General features: G+C 43.0%; 1 protein-coding gene across 1 annotated transcript in view; it reads right to left on the bottom strand.

Moving 5' to 3' along the window:
* LOC308555374 (BOS complex subunit NOMO1) overlaps window positions 1-18,957 on the bottom strand; it is a 46,963-nt gene extending 28,006 nt beyond the window's left edge. Inside the window, exons 1-11 of the mRNA XM_081133618.1 lie at window positions 18,691-18,957; window positions 15,233-15,322; window positions 13,592-13,637; window positions 10,711-10,811; window positions 9,921-10,027; window positions 7,941-8,013; window positions 5,904-6,056; window positions 5,261-5,398; window positions 4,844-4,933; window positions 2,058-2,163; window positions 1,717-1,867 (exon numbers count right to left, since the gene is read on the bottom strand). Coding sequence (XP_080989744.1) covers window positions 1,717-1,867; window positions 2,058-2,163; window positions 4,844-4,933; window positions 5,261-5,398; window positions 5,904-6,056; window positions 7,941-8,013; window positions 9,921-10,027; window positions 10,711-10,811; window positions 13,592-13,637; window positions 15,233-15,322; window positions 18,691-18,861 — 1,226 coding nt within the window. The 5' untranslated portion in view covers window positions 18,862-18,957. The remainder of the gene's footprint in view (window positions 1-1,716; window positions 1,868-2,057; window positions 2,164-4,843; window positions 4,934-5,260; window positions 5,399-5,903; window positions 6,057-7,940; window positions 8,014-9,920; window positions 10,028-10,710; window positions 10,812-13,591; window positions 13,638-15,232; window positions 15,323-18,690) is intronic.
* Window positions 18,958-19,694: the final 737 nt, after the last annotated feature.

The raw sequence follows: 19,694 nt of genomic DNA, 5'->3' as shown, positions 1-19,694 counted from the left end.
ACTTATAGTCCTCCAGAAGGTCCCAGCGACCCAGAGAGGACTTCCTTCCATAGCTCCCAATTTAAATCAAGTCCTCTCAGAGCACCCGGCCTCTTCTCAGCACACCCACCATAATTTACAATCACAAATTCACTTGTCTTGAGTCTGTCTCCCCAGTGAGATGAAAGCCCTGTCTTTGGAATGCTAGGTTTCTTTCACTGTTATATACCTAGCACTTATAACAGTGCCTCACCCATAGTAGCTGTTCAAAAATGTTTATGAAGGGAAAGAGGGAGGCCTTAAATCCAAAAACTGTTTTCCGAGGCTCTAGGACAAAGACAGGATACCAGGTTCCACAGGTGACGTGTTTCCTGATTTCCTATTCAACACCGAACCCCAACCTTGACCTTCCATCTGTCTTCAGAAAATGGTCACTGTAGCAGCCTCAGTGACCAAGCGAATGAACTGTGTTTTCACGGCTCGGCTCCCAGGATCTCCCTGCCGTCAGACACTACTTTATACCTAAGACCCACCGCCCCAGGTTCTCCTGAGGCCAACCCTCAAACACCAGCACTTCATTTTTGGTCTAGTGATTTCCCAGTTCTACCTGCTCCTGCACATTCAAGGTTCTGGCTGCCACCTGCAGCCAAATCTTTAGGATTTATAATCAATCCAAGCATCTAACAGAGAGCTCCACCTAGTGGTCCTACAGACCCCAAAACTGAACGCGTCATCTTACTGGATCTTCTTCCTGCCCACAGCTGGCAGCACCACAGTCATCCTGGCCCTCAAAATGGGAACCCCTAAATATTTTTCCAACTTGTCCTTGACTTTCCTATAAGGCAAGCCCTCACCAACTCTCTTTTAAGGTCTCTTGTCCCCAAGTCTTGACCCCTTCAAAGCCATCCTCCCCCATACCACCAGAGGCCTCACTGAAGACTAGTCTAACCGTGTTCCCTCCATGCTCAAACTGCTCACTGGCTCCTTAACCCCAAGTGGAGGAAGTCCCCACCTTCCAATGGGGTATGAAAAGGTCTGCCCCTCCTTTGCCCACCCAGCACTTCATGTGCCAGCATTGCCAAGCTTTATGCTGCCATCCATATCTGCACGCCATTGTTCATGTTGCCTCTCTCCAAGCAGACTCAGCCCCTCTCCTTTAAAGTTACTCTTTATTGAGCACCTACTGCTGTCTCAAGAAAGAAGAAAGCATCCCCATTCTGCAGGTTACACAGGTGAGAGGAAGATCCGAGATCTGACTCCAAGGCCTGGGTTTTTTGCAGCACACGTTATCACTACCTAATACAGCCACACAAATTCAACCACGGGATGTCCCCTCACATGCAATAAATACAACAAAGCAGGAAGAACTATGACAATGGCTCAGAGCATCTTACAATAAACTTTCTCAACCAACTACATCTTCCAAAGTCTTCAAGAACTGGGCCAAGGAAGTCTCCCAAGATGTGAAGTCAGACACGAAAGATCCTTTTCTAACTTAAGTGCAGTTGAACTTTGAAGAGAGATCATTTTCTTTAAGCATGCAACATCTAAGTGCCTTGAGTTGATAAGACTTAGCACTACTGTTTCTGAAGAAGCCGGGCTGAATTTCTGGGCAGGTGTCTGAGACTGCGTGCGGATCCTGGGCAGAAACACACAGTCAGACCAAAGGTGACTTTGTTCTCCGTTGGCTGCTCACACAAGCCTTGGCATTCCCAGACCCAAACATGATAACCTTACCCCGTGGCAATGATGTCAGCCAGCTGAGGAGTGTTAGGAGCAATTTTGATTGTGACACTTTCAAAGTAGAGGTGCTCTTTCTGCGCATGGATGGTGTACGTGCCAGTCGTTATGTTCTCCAGACGGAATGAGCCATCAGCTTTTGTTTTGACTGTAAAACAAAAACGTGCCAACAAAGATGAGCCAAAAAAGAACTCCATAGCCCTCCATATTCACAAGAATACGTTGGAGGAAAAGCTGGCATATTTTCATAGTCACTAACATTTTGTTTCCCTTCCATTTGTTTCTGTAGTCAGAAACTAGTGCTGCCACACAGCCCCAGAGGCTGAATGTCTGCCCACCTTTGATTTGGTTGTTCAGAGTGACCACCGCCTCCGGAACACCTTCTCCTTCAGGCCCATTCAGGACCCTCCCAGTGACAGAGAATCCCATGACATGGAACACGGGCTAAAAGACAAAGATCAGGAAGAAGGTTCTTGTGCTTGAGCTGCAAAAGTCTCCCTTATGACACTCATGACACCTCTCATGACACTGCTCACGCCACTGTTCAGCACATCTGCCCACACTGGCTTCTCCTAGTCCCATATGCCAACCATGCTCCTTCTCAACTCACCCATAGGTGGCTCCCCCACCAGCAGCACATTCCCCAAGTCTGTCTTCTTTCTTGCATTCCCAACACACTGATGTATGTCCAATAATTGAATAAAACAGATCTGTAGACTTACTTCCCCAGTTAAACTGGTGAGAGCCTTTCTATTCTTACTCCCTTCCTGCCTCCTCCCCTCCAGGCACCCCCATTTTGGTGAGCCATGCCATCCTCCAGTCTCCCAAGCTTAAACTCAGCATCACATTGGAACCCCCTTCCTACACTTCAACATCAATCAGTGCTGTAGATTCCACCTCAGCAAGGTCTCCCAAGCCCTTCTCCTGCCTCTTCCCACCACAACCTGAATTCAAGTCCTTATTAACTCCACCTAGACCACCTCACTCCATGCCAGCTGCTGCACTGGCCAGTGTTCTATACCTGTCCGCCCCACTCACGAGTGCCATGGCTTTGCTCTCTCTGCAGTCACTATGTCCCAGCCACCTAATCCTTGGTTCCTCAGATTGACCACACATGGGTGCACCACATGCATGTTTCGCATGGGGCTTCCACACCAGCTGCTCCGTCAGCCTGAACCTCCTCCCACACCCGGAGAATATCTGGCAGGGGGCCACTCCTTTTCATCATTCAGGTTCCAGTTTAAAATGTTACCACCTCCTACCCCAGCCAGTCACTGTCCATCACACTAACCTATTTTATTAGCTTCATCAAAAAAATGACCAATATCCAAAATGTCCTTATTTGATTTATTACAGCTGTCTACCTTCCATTAGAATGTAAGGTCCATGAAGATGGAGACCTTTTCTGTCTTAGTTACCTGGTACATAGTAGGCACTCAATAGATAACCCCTGAATGAATGAATGAATCAATCAATCAATCAATCAATGAGTGCATATATGCCACAGCATTTGAGAGAGCTTGAAAAAAATTAAATGGCTTCCTTTTTATTCAGGTAGCCTTTCTTGATCCTTCTAAAAAGATGTGCTTTATCTGCTTATTAATCCATATATCCACTCAACAAACACTTTTATTAGGTGCCTACAATGTGCTAGGCACTAAATCATAGTTAGGAATAGTGAGGAATAAGACTGACCTCATGCAGCTTACAGGCCCTCTCACTCCTGAAATTCCCGTTGTCTCTGTTTAAAAACTCATGTTTACTGGTCATGATCTGGAATGTCTTTCCCCACTCTCCTGCTCCCACTCTTCTCCGTAAGCCCCAGAAGCCCACTCAAGGACTTCAGCTTCTTACCCTTCTAACTCCCTTCCAGGGCACAGCACAACAGTCAGTGCTTCCCTGAACCTTTCAAAGCAGAGTCAGAACCCCACTGGGCATGCCACCTAAATGCCAGTGTGGACCTGTTCCAGCTACTTTAATGCAGCACTTTCAAATGTAACACTGAGAAAAAACACTTAAAATCTAATTTTTTCAATACCTGTGACACTGGGTGGTCTATTTAGGAAAGACTGTTATTTTCTTTAGGGATTTGTTCTATCTAGATAATCTGCTATAGTAACCATTTCAAATTCTGTAATTAAAGATGTAACTGTGATGAAAAACACATTTACCACTTATTTTAGGGCCTAGGGAGTTTATCAGGCCACCTATCATCACATTCATTCCTACCACCATAGTCCAAGCTCTGTTATCTCTCACCTGCTTTACTGTCACAGCCTCCTAACTGGTCCCTTGTTCCCATTCTGCCCCCTGGAAACTCTTCTCAACATGGCAGCCAGAGGGATCACGCCTCTCCTCTACTCAGAACCTCATCCAGAGTAGGGCAATTGTCACCAGGCCCTGTACAATCTGCCCCATCATCTTGCTGTCCTTCTCTCCTCTTCCTCCCTTCCTCACTCCCTCCATTCTAGTCTCCCTGGCCTCATGGGGTCCCCCAAACTCTCTAGGCCTCAGAACCTTAGCACCTGCAATTCCCTCGGTCTTACAACACCCTTCCCACAGATGTAAGTACAGTTCACTGCCTCTTCCCCCTTCAGGGTGTAGCTCTAATGTCACCTTCACAGTGAGGACTTCCCAAGAATACCCTGTAAGACTGTAACCCATCTCGACCTTGAAACTGTGTAATCTTCTTTCTTGCTTTATTTATCTAGAGAACACTTATCACCTTCTAATACAGTTTCAAATTTACTTATTTATAAGTGTATTCTTTTTCTGACATTAGAATATGAATTCCATAGAAGAGAAATTTTTGCCTCTTTTTAGTCGCTGCTATAAGCCCATCCCTAGAACAGCACCTGAAACATATGTCACTGACTTAATAAACATATTTCCCTGAATGAAGCAGATATAACTAGGGCTCCGATTCTCTAAGATAAAGACATGTAGTAAGAGAACTGGGGTATCTAGTGAATTCTAGGTTAAATTGGAAGAGTACAAGATTCTGATTTTCCCAAGAGTCCATCTGGATAAAATACTTTTTTTTTCTCTTAAACTTGTTTTCAACACCTGTGCCCAAGGATGGGAACTTGAACACCTGTTCCTCCAAAAGACGGGGAGTCCTTACCTCAATTTTTAGGCTGTCGTGTTCCACTGTAAAGTCGAGCCTGGAAGGAGCAACGTCAAAGGTAATCCTCTCCCCCCTATAGAATGGAATCTGGAGGGAAGAATCTGTTAATTACTAACAGCCAATAACATGATTCAACCATCATTATTAATAATCAATCCGGCAGCCCATAAATGACAAGGGGAAAGTTTAAGGCAGGCCTAGAGACACTCTTATTCTGTTGCCGATTTTAAAAGAGAAAGGCCTGCATTTTTGCAGCTATTACAGAGGGGTCAGAGTCTTATCCTAAGTAACTGCTAAATAAAATGTTCACAAAACCAAGGGCCAACCTTTGAGTCCTTAACACTCAAATGGCATCCACTCTTATTGCATCGTAAGAGTCCCAAAGTTAAACAGAACGGAAACTGCTTCACTCACCACAGTATAGCCCCCGCTCGGCAAGGAATAGAAGGAGAATGAGCCATCTTCTCTGGAGACTGCGTAGCACAAATACACTAGGCTCTCATCTTTGGGCTGGAAGCCGGGCACCGGTGAGAGGTTGCAGCCCAGGACATCCTAGGCCAGAGAAAACAATACTTGGCTTCCTTTTCCACTTACATGTTTGGATTATCATCAAACAGCCACACTACAGGAAAACTTTCATAAGTTTTATATCACAAAATATATATTTCTGAAATCTAGGACACAGTAGAGATAAAAGAAACAAAGATCTTTACATTCAAGTTTAAAATGGCACAGTTTGCTTGGAAAAAAAGACGTAACTGCCCAGCCCTACAATGGGTCACCATTCTCCAGATAAGAAAACGCAGCTCAGGAAGGCAAAGAGACTGGCTCAAAGCCACACAGCTAGTGAGAGGCAGAACTGGGATTCGTCTGAAATGGGTCTGAGTGATTTCAAAACCTGTGCCCTTTACACCAAACTCCACCACCTCTCATTCAGTTTCTTGTAAGTCAATCGGGAAATAGGACAGTCTTAAATGTTGAGGCTATAGATCAACCTTGACAGTGTTTTAAATAGCACAGGCTCTGTCTCTCCTGTTCTTCACTTTCCTCTGCTTACCTCTTTGGTTACTGAAGAAGAAAAGAGAAGAAACTTCACCCCTTTCATGGGTTCCCCATCACTGCGGACAGAGCCAGACACGTTGTAGCCAGCCACTATCAGGGGACTGGCAGCATTAGCATTGGAGTTGGTCACTCGCACAGTGGTGCTCGCCTACAAAAGAAGATTTTAACTTCCAAAAAAAGAAATAATATATGTAAATTTAAAAAGCGCATGTGGGGGGTGGCTGACCAATGTGTGTCTATCTCTCTTGCGTGCACAAATCAATTAAAAAAAAAAACCACACACAAAAAAAGTCACAAAGTATTTAAGAACATGGGGACATGCCTTAAGCTACAATATTTACTAGGAAAAAAGAAACATGTAAAATTATATATGTAGTATGATCGCTATTTTTTCATGTGCAAAATGAAGTAAAAGGAAATATGGCAAAATGTAGATAATGACGATTTCATCTATATGGTGACATTTTACTTCTTTTATACTTTTCCACCTTCCAAATTTTCTGTTTCCATTCCTTTATTTTGTATGTTTCCATTTTTTTTAATGAACATGCCTTACTTTTTTCCTATGTTTAATGGTACATATGCATATATTTTTTAAACTAAAGTACAATTTATGTGGAGAAAAGTACACATATTCTAAGTGTCCAGAGCAGTGATTTTCACAGACTGAACATACGAAGCAAACAGTGCCAGAGACAGAACAGAACCAGCCCCCCACAGGCCCCACTCATGCTCATTCCCAGTCACTACCCTCCTCAAGGGGCAACCATCATCCTGACTTTTAACAGCATACTTTACTTTGAAACATAATTTCATATTAATAAACTCAAAATCCTTTATGCATAGAATTAACAATGTAAGCCTTAAAATGTATTCTATTTGTAATGTGTAAGCCATTGAGTTTTAAATGAAATGTTTCTAAAGTCCTGAAAATTGAAAGTCATAAACAGTATACAGATACATGTAGGATGAAACCACACCATCAATTAAAACTGCAAAAAACCCATACAGTAAAAACTAAACTACCGATTCTCATGCTTCTGGAGCAAGAATGAGACACAGCCTCAAAACTAATGTAGAACCTAACATGTTGAAATGTCCCTTAAGTCTTAATTCAATTTGTTTTTCCACAGCTATTATAAAATTTCACCTAGTATGCTGCTTTTTAAAAATCTTTTATTATAAACTATTTCAAACAAAACAATATAAGAAATACTCTAAAGAACACCTATACATGCTCTAACCAGCTAAAGAAATAAGAGTAAAACTACAATTCAAGACCCTTGCGTCTCCCCTTCCATCTCCCTCTACAGATGTCAGTATCCTGATTAACATGGTGTTTGCCATTCCCACCCAAATCTTTGCAATTTTTCTACATGTGAATTATCCCTAACTGGTATTATCATGAGTGTTTTTAGCTACTATATAAGTGGCATCATATTTCCTTATCCTTCAGCAACTCTCCTTTCTCCTTGACCTATGTATTTAAACGTAGTCATATTGAGTAGCTCTGGTGCATTCATTATGGCTGATGTACAGAATTTGACTGTGTAATGAAACTACAATCCACCCTCCTCTTAATGAACATTTTAGGTTGTTTACAATATTTTGCTATTGCAAACAAAGCTGCAGTAAACATTCTTATACATTCACCTTGGATACATGTACAACAGTTTCTAAAATGTTAAGTATGTTAACAGAATGTTGCTTTTGCCTGAAAAAAGCACAATAACAAAAATCTCATCAGGTCCTTCTGTGTTGGTTTAGCTTAAAATAGCTATAGTTAATAACAAACCCATTTCAAAGCAGGAAGACAATATTTTCACCTAAAACCGAAACCAACATAAGCAACATCTGCTACCACGAGGGAGTTTTACCTTACAAATACCACCAACCTCATGAGCAGCACCACTGTTTTTTCAGCTACTTCCAGAAAAACCATAAACTCATTTCACATCCTGAACTGAAAACACCTGCATCTGTCCCCAAACCAGCACTGCTGGCACGATAAAGCCATAACGGAAATGCTTACCTCTTTCAGTGCCCAGGTTGGATGAGTTGCAAGGATTTCGTAATCTCCAGGAAGGACTTTAAAAAATGCAAACCTAAGGAATACAAAACACCACTTAACTTACTCCCAACAACCTGAGTTCTAATTTTACGACTAATATTGGGAAGCACAGAAAATAGTGTTTGAATTATCACACACTTGCCATTCGCTAGTTAACAAGCATAAACAAAATTCCATCCTTCACTGTGCGCATCCACATCTGACGGCACTTACTGAGCACTCGCTGTGTACAAGGACAGGTACTCTGTGTGCCAAAAGGAAGCAGGGTTTATGTTTTCCTTAACCCCAGGAATTTCCAGCCTAAAAACCAGTCACTGTGGTGTAGCAGGGATCAGTCATAGAACAGGCAAGTGAGTTTTCACAGAGATGACAGGCATGAATCGGCAAGGAGAAGGGAAGAGATGAGTCAAAGGCACAGAAGTGGGAAGGGAGGAGACACATGTAAAAACAGAGACCAGATCCTATAGGCTGGGAAGACGCTAATACAAGGTGATGCTAAGGATAATGGGAAGAAAAATGATAACGACCTCTGAAGCCTCTGCAAGAGAGTTTAGATCTATTATCAGAAACAAATATGACATTCTGGGCTTGAATGCAAAGCAACAGTGATGAAACCAGAAGTCAGTGAAGATCATTAAAGGAACTATAGACTAACCAAGACCAGAGTGATGAGCTCAGATTGGGAACAGAAGGATTCTCAAACATTTAACCCTTTAAATCTGCAAGGCACCAGACAATTAGAGGCCTAGTTCTAATGAAATGAACTACAAAAAGCATTCAATTTCTTCTTCTGTGGTAATATTTTATTATATCAAGTGTTGCCTATAATAACTGGATAGGGCTTGGCAACCATTTGGCTACAATAAAATTGAAGCTGCCACTGGATTTTGGTCTTAGTAAGATGTAGCTTATACTTCATGCTCATGGTATCCCTGTTCTGCAAGTTACTATCTCTGTTTAGCTAGTGCAGATGAAAGAGATGCAGAAAGGTCAAGTCATTTTTCCCAGCAAAGTCAATAGCAAACTACTAGCCTAGAGAAATGAACACTCCATATTCCCTCTATAGACCAGGGCTGGAAAGGCATCAATCAAATAGAAGTACATGTTATTTCAAAAAATAATTTCAACAATCATCATTTAAAAACTGAATGACTTACTGACAGACTCATTATAAACTTCAATTTTGGAACTTAGTCAATTTTGTATATTAAAGTAGTAACGATCTGAATGCTCTCAAAATTATCAGTTGGAACTATTCTGCTATTAATCTTGGCACATCTGTTAACATTTACTACTCAACGATATAAATCCATTAAGTAAATGCTTTAAATTTGACTCAACAAGGTTAATTAAGTAGTCATCAAGTTCTAACTACAAAACAATTTTGATGTAATAGGGATAAAATGATTTGTAAAAATCATAATTGAGCTAACCTATATTGAGCTAACAGTTATTAAGCACATGTCATGCCAGAGAGCTTGAAACACTAATATAATTTAATCTTCCCAATAACCTTAGAAGGTAGATTTCACAATTATTATCATTTATAAACAAGAAAATGGAGGCCCGGAGGCATTAAGTAACTTGCCCCAGGTCAAACAGCTCGTAAATGGGGGAACCAGGATTCAAATACAGGCTACCAGACTCCAGAGCCAGTTGCAATCATTAAATAAAGGCCTACTATGTGCCAGGTCCTGCAGTAGGTGCTTATTTTGATGGGTGTTATCTCATATTTAGTGATCCCATCAATGCTAGATGCAATGGGTCAAATGACTTCCATTTTACAGATGAGGAGCTTGAGGCCCTAAGGGGCCTGAACCTGTCCAAAGGTAAAAGGCCAAATCAGGATTTGAACCCAGGTCTCTCTAAATCCAAAGCTCTCCCAACCCCTGTCAGAGCCCCACTCTAGCTACAAGGCAGGACAACACAAGCACAACTCACTTTCCACCAGGCTGTGTAACTGTGGACTGGATCTTTGCTTCCGTCCCCGTGTTCCTCAGAGACACCTGAACTCCAGCAGGACCCAGGGGCTGCCCTTTGCTGAGAACCTGTTGTGAAGAAGGAGGTTGAACTTTGGCCAGCAGCAAAGTACTGCTCTTAAGAGATCCTGCTCATACTCCCTTCATGGGGCCGATAACCTTCTTTGGGTAAAAATTCCTTTGAAAAGAGGATAAAGATCATGGATATCCTTCCCGGGGAGGGCTGAGGGGCCATGAGAGAGAACAGTAACAGTATAATAATATTTTTTTTTCTTTGAATCTAAGACACCATGCACAATTATTTTACATAGTTTGGAGTATAGAGATGATCCTTATCTCCAACAGGAAACCCACACATAAAGACAGACAAAAGGGCCTCACTCTCAGTGTAAAAGTAAAGAAATAGACCTGTCGTGCAAGGAAACGTGCACATCTCAACCTTGATGCTGGATGGAGGGAAGAAAAAATTTCTCCCCCGAGAATCTGTCCCTAGGAAAGGCCACCCCTGGAACTTACACACTAACAGCCTCTCCTCTTACATGGTAAGAGCAGCAGCCTAGATCTCTGAAAACACCCACTACATTTTATACTCAATTTTATCCAGTTCTCAGGTCCTCTTGAAGCTCATCTGTGGGTCCCTTGTGTGATCAAAGTCCCCAGGTTAAAAAGTCCTGCTTTTTCAAAGGTAAGAGAAGACTCAGTGTATATACCACAAAGTGAACATTAAAAATAGCAAAGTTCTGAAACCAAACCTTTCCATTCACGGAGAAGCCCGTGAACACAAAGTTGATGTCCCCGCCCTTTGTGCAGATGTCACTGACGCCATCCACATACAGCTCCACGTTTGTTGGCTCTGGGGGATGAAGATGGAACAGAGTGTGAGACACAAGAGCAAGTTTAGTTCTGGGATAAGGTGAAAGGGCCCAGGTAAAACACATTTTATTGGTTAACTTTCATTTTATTTATTTTTGACCACTTAATACATTCACATGGTTCAAAATCCAAAGATACAAAGACACTCAGTTTCCCACCCCAGAGGGAACCAGTGTTTAGAGTATAATATACCCTTATGACAGTTGTACCTCAGAGTCCCATGAAAATTCATTTCGCACCAAATAGCTTTATTCACTGAATGCTCACCATAGGCCAGCCACTGAGCTAAGTGCCCTTAATCCTCACAACTACCTTAAGAGGTAGGTAGTAACATTTACAATTGAGGGGTAAACTGAGGCACAGAAAGGTTAATGGATCTCTCAAAGTCACAGTGCTTGTTACAGGGCCCCAATTCAAGCCCCAAAAATCTGGTTCCACTTCTGTCCCCTGACCAAGTACATGGGTTCAGCTATATTAAACCAGGGCCATAAACAATGCGCCCAGGAAACAAATGGGTAAGAGGTAAGCAGAGAGGCCAAGTGGGGACTACGGTGAATGGATAAAGGGAAGCCACTACCCAGCTTCTGTCTACCCCAGCCATGTGGCCCTGTGTTGCCAGAGCCTCCAACTTCTCAAGAAAAACTAGAGAGCCGAATTATAGGTGCCACCACCTGACTCTTCAATATTAATAACTAGTTCAATTATTTTTTTAAATGAAGTTGAGATTTTAAAAGTTAGGAAAAATGTGGAGTGATAGAGAGAAAAATGGAAAAATCAAAAAAATTTTAGGTAAAACAAAAAATTACACAAACACATGAGCGAAGATGCCAATAAAAAATGGACAGAAGACTTGAACAGGCACCTCACAAAAGAGAATATCCCAGGAGCCAAAAAACGTAAAAAAGTGTTCAACCTCATTGACCACTAGGGAAATGCAAATCAAAACCACGAGATACCGCCATATCCCCACCAGAATTGCCAAAATGAAAGAGACTGACGGACCATGCCAAGCGCTGGTGGGAACATGGAGCACCTGCGACCCTTACACACTGCTGGGAGAGAAGCTGCTACATCCACTTTGGATGTTTCACCATATCTACGAGAACTGAGCACGTAAAAATTCTATCATCCAGTAATTTCGTTTCTGGTATATACTCAACAGAAATGCAAACACGCATGTACCAAAAAATACGTACAAGGATGTTTGTAGGAGCACTATTGTCAGCGGTCCAAATCAGGAAGCAACCCAAATGTCCATCAAAAGTAGAAGGGATAAATCACTTTACATTCATACAGCAACAGAATGAAGTTAAGTAGAGCTATACATAACACGAATGAATCTCATGGACGATGTTGAAAGAAACCAGATACAAAAAAATGTGCCTTATCTAGTTCCATTTTTATCCAGTTCAAAACAGAAAAAAATCTGTAATTTGAGCTCAGGTGGTGGTCACCTGTCGGGTAGTGTGGGGTGGTGTGGGTGCCTGTGGGGGTGCTGATAAAGTTCCATCTCACTGTCTGGGTGGCAGTTACATGGGTGAGTTCACTTTGTGAAAATTCCCTTATGGTAAGTACACTTTCCTGAAAATATGTTATAACTCAATAAAAAAAGCTTATCAAAAGAAAAAGTACAGGAAGGGAAGGGCTTCCACAAAACGCTCCGACTGGCTGCCAATCTGTGACCTCTGCTTTAGCTATCAGTTGCGTTTGATTTCCCCCCTACCACTACACTTTCTGGAATGCACCAGCCAGGTGGCCCCCTGACTTCAAAATGAAAAGAACTTCTCCCACAGAGTCTATCAGTTACCTGAGCTTCCCTTCACCTGTCGTGATGGCAGGAACTCAATTCTTCCTTGTCTAACTCACAAGCCAGCCTGACAAAAACCAGGCCCCACCCCCCCTTCTGTTCCCAAGCTACAAAACTGTTCCCAAGTTACACACACCTACTATACAGAAAAGTCAATGGTCTCTCCTCTCCAAAATCATCAGCGAGCTCAAAGCAGAACCCTCTCTCTGATCTCAACCCCATTCCCACCTCTCCAACTTTGCTAAAAGGCAGTTACTTTTTGCTAAAAGCTCAGGAAAGTTTTGAGCTTTTGTTTGGACACGTGCAGGACTGCTTTTAAGTATCTACTAATTAATTGCTAATGATGTGCCAGCCATTCTGAACACATAAATACATCGGCCAATTAATCTTCCAGGTTGCCTGTGAGACAGGTGCTATTACTCTCCTGACCCTCTAGCGAAGAGACGGACATGGAAACAAGGGAAGTAACTTGCCTAAGGTCATCACAAAGCTGGTAAGGCCCAAGGCTGCCTGATCTTCTCATCTCTTAAGAGAAGTAGATCTGGACTTTTATGTCAGATCTCACAATGTCTAATGTTACAATTAACTCACTAAAAAAAAATAATAGTAACACTGAGGGAGCTAAGAAAGAAGCCAACTGGAACAGTAACAAAGTCCCCACTCCTGACCTCTGTACATAATTCTACTGCCACTTAATGAATGAAACTGCAACCGTAGAGTTTCCAGAGAAAGGTGCTAGAAAAGATGTCTATTTTAAGAAAGGTGACAAAAAAAACCTCAAGGTAGATCTAAGGTAAATCCAATCTACTCTGAAGTGACAAGGCAAGGGACACTCTTCTACACTAGAAATGAATCCTCAATATTTTAGCAGTCTATGCACTGTCAACTTAAATTAATAATCAGCATATAATCTAATCATTTACAAAGTATGTCTGGTTATTCAGTTAACTTACCAAAACTCCACCCTTGGGGAGGCTCAATCTTCAGAATAAAATCTCCCTAAGAGGAGGGGTAAAAAAGTAAAGGATTGAGAACTGAAGAGCCTTCAACAATTAGCTGAACTTAGTTTAGTGCTACCATTTAATCGAGAATTTTTACACCAGAAATGAAATTCCAAGCTGAAGCTGAAGCTAATCACCAAAAGTTCCCATCTAACCAATCAGAAGACACCATGTTAAAGCCCAAGGGAGAATCCCAAAGACGCCAATTCAGCCACTCCTTGTTTTTTTGACACCAAACATACTATTAATGAATCTCCTATTAACCCCACATATGCCATACCTTCAGGAACTAAAGTCATTTCTTAAAATTAGATTTTACTCATACACCCTGGTTTCCTGAGATTGTTTTTTCAATATAAAAAGATAATAAAATAAATTTTAAAAAGATTTCAATACCCAGCTAGTCCACCTCTAGAAATCAATCTTATGTACAGGGTGGGGCAAAAGTAGGTTTACAGTTTACAATAATTAATAAATAATTATACAAGAATAAACTCTGTGTTTCACATACTCACAACTATAAATCTACTTTTTCCCCATCCTGTATTGAGCATAAAGATATAAGTTCAAGGATATGTATTGCTATTGTATTAATTTTAAAAACTGGAAAAAGTCTCTATCAATAGAGAAGTGGTTAAATAAATTACTGCTTTGGTCTGACTCTGACATGCTATGCAGCCATTAAAAGAAGGCAGTAGGCCCTGGACGGTATTGCTCAGTGGTTAGAGCATCGGCCTGAGCACCAAAGGGCGACGTGTTCGATTCCCAGGCAAGGGAACATACCTGAGTTGCAGGTTTGATCTCCGGCCCTGGACAGGGCATGTGCGGGAGGCAACCAATCAATGTGTATCTCTCTCATATTGATGGGGTTTTTTTCTCTGTCTCCTCCTCCCTCCCACCCTTCTACTCTCTCTAAATTCAAATGGAAAAAAATGTCCTTGGGTGAGGATTAACCAAAAAAAGAAAAAAGGCAGTAGATCTATACATGCTGATGCTGAAAGGTATCAAAATATTACCATAGGAAAAAAAAAATCAAATATTATTGTTTGATTCCATTTGTATTTTTTTTAAATCAAAATCAAAACAGTGTATATTGACTGTTTTTGCAACATCCTGTGAATCTCTATTTCCTAATAAAAAGTTTAAATGTGGGAAGATGGGGGGTGGAAGAACAAACATGCACAGATGGCCATCTAGATGCACATGTGTTTCTGTATGTCTGCATATATGCACGTGTATGTGCATTCATGAATATCTATATAACTGTAAGTACAGAGAAAGCAGTCTGTTAGGATACACACCAAAACTTTTATCAAAGATTATCCCTACACAAGGAAGGGCACCTGGGGAATAAAAGATAGAATTTACTTCATATACTTCTAAAGACCTTGATTTTTTTTAAAAAAAAAAAAGCTCATAAATTCACATATTACTTGTATGATTTTTTTAAACATTTTAAGCTGCTTGCAAATAAAGGGTTCTATTAAATCAGGGTTTCTCAGCCCTGACACTGCTGACATTTGTCTGTCCTGTGCAGCGTGATGGGCCAAACCACTTCCCATTATAAAAGGCTAAATTACTCTGTCCTCTTACCTTATCATACAAGGGGATCATAAAGTAACCATTGTTAGGGGCACAGTCTGTCTGGTATTTCAAAGTCCCATGCTTGGTGTACAACTTTATCTAGAAAGAAAGGAAAGTCATATCAGCTTTGAGAATTAGCTACATACATTATACCTGAATGCATTCAGTCAATGCATTTGATGAAGACCTACTATATGCTGCTATTAACACTGGGCATGTGAGAGAGAGAGAAGTACCCTCAAAATAATGTGATTTGATACTTTTCAGGTTAGAAACCAACTTAAGTCTACCCCAAAAGTTGTATTTTTCAATAGTTTTTTAATTTTAGTGACTGTTTTTATGCTGTTTCTGGGTTTAAAATGTTCAAACTTGCTGTTAGTAAGGTGCTAAAAGCAATTCCTGAGCCCTACTTCTGTTTCTAAACTAGAAGGACTGAGGGGTCAAGCCAGGGATCTGCATTATTAACCTCAAATGATTCACAATGCTTGTAGTAACACTTATCTAGAAACTTTTAAATTTTCTTTTATTTTCATTCTAGGGGCAGAAACATATCAAAAGGCATTTAATACATGTCCTCTCCTCGAGGACTCTCTAAAACTCTTGCATCCTGAGCATTCCCAGACACGAACTGCTAACCCATTAAAAGGCTCAAGTAACATCTGAGTCTCCCACATACTATGTGATCTTGGGCAAATCATTTGCCCTCCTGAGACCCTTTGTTTCTTCATGGGTTGAAAGGAGAGCCAAGCCCCTCATGGTGCCTGCACAGATTCACAGCTATGCATATCAAGCATCTGGCACAGAGTACGGACTCAAAAAAAAGTAGCCTATATTACTATTTACTATTACCATTTTACTATATTATTATGTTGTATTACTAACATCTCTCCAAAGAAAAAAAGCAATGTGGAGTCATTGGCAGGGCAGAGACTTGATTCAAAAGAGATTTCCTAAACCTACCTATGTGGATCAACCACTTTGAGCCTCAGTTTCTACATCTGTAAAAGGAATCTCACCTCTAAAACGTTAATGCTGTGACCATGATACAGAAATGACAAGAGTCATGTAATGACAGCTAAGAAGATGTACAAAGCAGCAAACTTACATGTACACTTGGGGAAGGAACAGAGTTAAAACTGCACAGGGACTGTAAGTGCCCCCGGGTGTGATGACAGCTTACACTCCACAGCGCCTGGGACAGTGTCTTTAGTGTAGGTGCTCAATACTCAGGGAATCTGTTTACAGGCCATAAAGAAAATCAGATGCGCAAACTTAAAGCAGGGATTGAAAATTCACCTGTCCAGAGGCGCCAGGGAAGCGATATCAACGGGCATGCATATAAAGGGAGACAGATCACTACTCAACCTGAGCCAAGAGATCAGCTGGTTTTCCAGAAAAATCAGGAATCCAGTTTTCAAAATGAACTCTCCAGATGATCTAGGTCTCAGCAACCAATATAAATTTTCTTTTGTATGGATTTTTGTCTGTTGTGTTCACTATACTGCTACATTCCCACCCTGGACAGTTTCAGCACATGCAGGGGCTCACTTAATAGTTACTGACTGAATGAATATGACAGAAAAACACAGAGAAGGGAAGAAGTCTGGAGAAGAGTAAAGGCAGTTTTATTAGGACACAGAAAATACAATCAGGAAATGATTGTGAAATATCTTGATTATTTGCATGTCTTTCATAAAGTACAGATCAGGACACAGGGTGGCAACATACATTACACATATGAAATGTGTGATTTCATAATCAGAAATTACTAAAGAACAAATGTGTCACACCATCTGGACAGGCGGCCCTGGCACTCAAGCCCTGGGACACACTTCATAATACCTGCTCTCAAGGTCACTATTGTGGGACCTTGGGGTGGGAGTGCCCCTAACTGCCTTCACTTTCCTCCCAGAGCACCAGGAAACTATAAGCTATAAAAGGCCTATCGAGGCAGCTTCTGAAATGCCCTGTGCCCACACACTGGGAGGCAATCCAGGAGGTGGCAATGGGCACCCCGCTGACTCTCAGAACCCTGCCCCTGCCAGGGGGTAGAGTCGTCAATTAAACACCCAACTGCTTAAGATCAAAAGTGGTGAAGCCACAACGGAGGGGCCTTAAAGGTGATCACTGATTATCTTCTTTAGGAAATGCATGGCACTAGGTTCTGCAGCTTCTCGCACACCACGCGGCAGGAACGGAAATTGGGGCTCAGGGCAAGGCCAGCTCAAAGGGCTACTGGGGTGTGGAATATGCTTCCTCCCCCTGCCCTAAACTTCAGCAATTTTTGTAAAACACACTGGTTTATCCCTCACCACAGCTCTCCAGCGGCCAGCACTGGGGAGGCTCAACGATGCTTTCCGGTGGCTTTTGGGGTCTTAGGCCCCAGTCCCTTCTTTTTGGCATCTCCTAGAGCCTGTTCCTTTTTCCTCTTTCCAATCCCCTTCTTCTGCCCCATCATCAGAGACCTCCTAAAACAGAGGCCACCCCTCCCTTGGGCCCCTTCCCACCCACCCTGAAAAGGGACCTTCTCTCCCACCTTCCATCAGCCTCCCTTCCTCTCCACAGAGCTTTCTGGGTCATAATCCCCCCGGGCTAATCATCATCTAACTGACGAGGGCTTTGCAACTTAATAAAAAGACTTCTGCACAAATCTCTGGTGTCATTCCAATAACGACCCAGTAAAGCAATCAGGGCGGCTCACAGCTCTCCGTTTTTGGAGAAAAAGGGTGTCCCAAGGGGAGAAGAAAAGGGGGCCAGGGATTAAAATTACAGATTCCCAGCCCCAGAGATGCCAACAGAGATCTGCCAGGTCTGGATCTCCAGGATAGGAACTGATGCTCTTTAAAAGCATCCCAGTGGGTTTGGAGGGGTTTAGTGGAGTAGAACTTTTTGGGGGGGCTCTGAGTTGTGGGGTATGGGGAGGGGCGGGGTAAGACTGTGGTCTCTGGGTTCTGGAATATGGCTTTTGGGAAATCAGAGTTTCAGGGGGGTCTGTTTTGAGGACCTGGGGCCTGGGGCCTGCGGAGACGGGGAGTTCAGAGATCTGGGGCCTGGATTCTGGGGACGGTCTGGGTTCTGGATTACCGTGAACCGGTTCTGGGTACCTGCAGTTGTCCCGGTTTTCAAGAATCCGGGGGTCTTGGTTTGGAGGGTCCTGGGTTTGGCGTGATCGGGTAAAAGTTCTGCACCACCATCCCCAGAAACGTCCCCCACACGCCTGCGGGCCCAGGTTCGGGCCCCCGGCCCGACGCACAGCGGCCCCCGCGGCGAGAACCTCCCCTCAGCGCGTCTGAGGCGGCGGCGGCGGCGGACACGCGGCGCCTGCAGAGGGTCTGAAAGGACTCCTACAAGGTGGGGCTGGCGGCACCCGCTTAGTGTCAGAGGAGACCACTGCGGCCCAGAGAGGTTGGGTGACTGGCCCAGGGTCACACAGCGAGCTCCGGCCCGGCCGCGGGGCGGGCGCTCACCTCGATGAGCGAGTAGTTGATCTCCACGTCAGACTTGACGAAGCCCCCGCAGCCCACCACGATGTCCTCGGAGCCGCGCGCCGGTCCCACGCCGCTCAGCAGCAGCAGCAGCACCACGGTGGCAGCCACCACCGCGGGCCCCGGCGGCCGAGCGCCCGGGTACACCCGCATGGCCTGGCCTCCGCCGCCCGACCCTCCGCCGAGGCGCCGGTCCCGCTCCTCACACCGCACGCCGCCCGTTCCTTCCTCCTCCGCCGGCGCTGACAGCCCAAGCCCCGCCCAGCCGCCTCCGCGCGTGCGCGCTCCCGCCCCGCGCCCGCTCCCCCAGGCAAGAGGACTCCCGCGCATGCTCAACAACGAAAAGAAGCCTTTCGTGCCCTCTGGAGGCCTGGAGGACTCCGCGCACCGTCTGACAGGCGCAGTTGCAAGAGGCGTGCATACAGGCACAAGCTCCAAAGAACTCTACTTTGGAATTCGGCATCCCTGACACTGGAAAGGACGAGAGACTGTTGATCGAAGTATTCAGCAGTTTTCCCAAATCTTTTTGACCCATATATTTCATGCGTGACATATAATCTCAAAAACCACTTTAGGAATGTATATAAGTTGGTTCATTTTTCCACGATAAATGGCCAATAAGGGTGTTTTGTTTTTTTTAAGCAAAACATAGGTCATTTAAATTCAGCATAACATTTAAATCATACTTAAATTTTATTTTAATCCCAGCTCTAATAACATTTGTATGAAACAAATTTTGAGGGATTTTTTCCCCATAAGAAAGACATGCATGCAGTTTCATTTACGTTGAAATACCTCTGTAAGATGACGCATGATTTGTCTGAAAAGGAATTTCATTCAGTGTGTTGTATTTTGTCCCAAGATTTAATATATACTATTACATAGACTGAATTTAACTGCAGGTCACCACATTGAAACAGACAAAAATTGCTTTTTCTGACTTGACATTTGGAATTCTTCCATTTTGCTCCTAAAAAAAAAAAAAA

The sequence above is a fragment of the Miniopterus schreibersii genome, assembly GCF_964146895.1.
Source record: "Miniopterus schreibersii genome assembly, chromosome: 3".
In the NCBI taxonomy this organism is placed as follows: Eukaryota; Metazoa; Chordata; class Mammalia; order Chiroptera; family Miniopteridae; genus Miniopterus; species Miniopterus schreibersii.
Note: the sequence above shows the minus strand (reverse complement) of the source record. Positions and strands in the feature narration are given on the sequence as shown.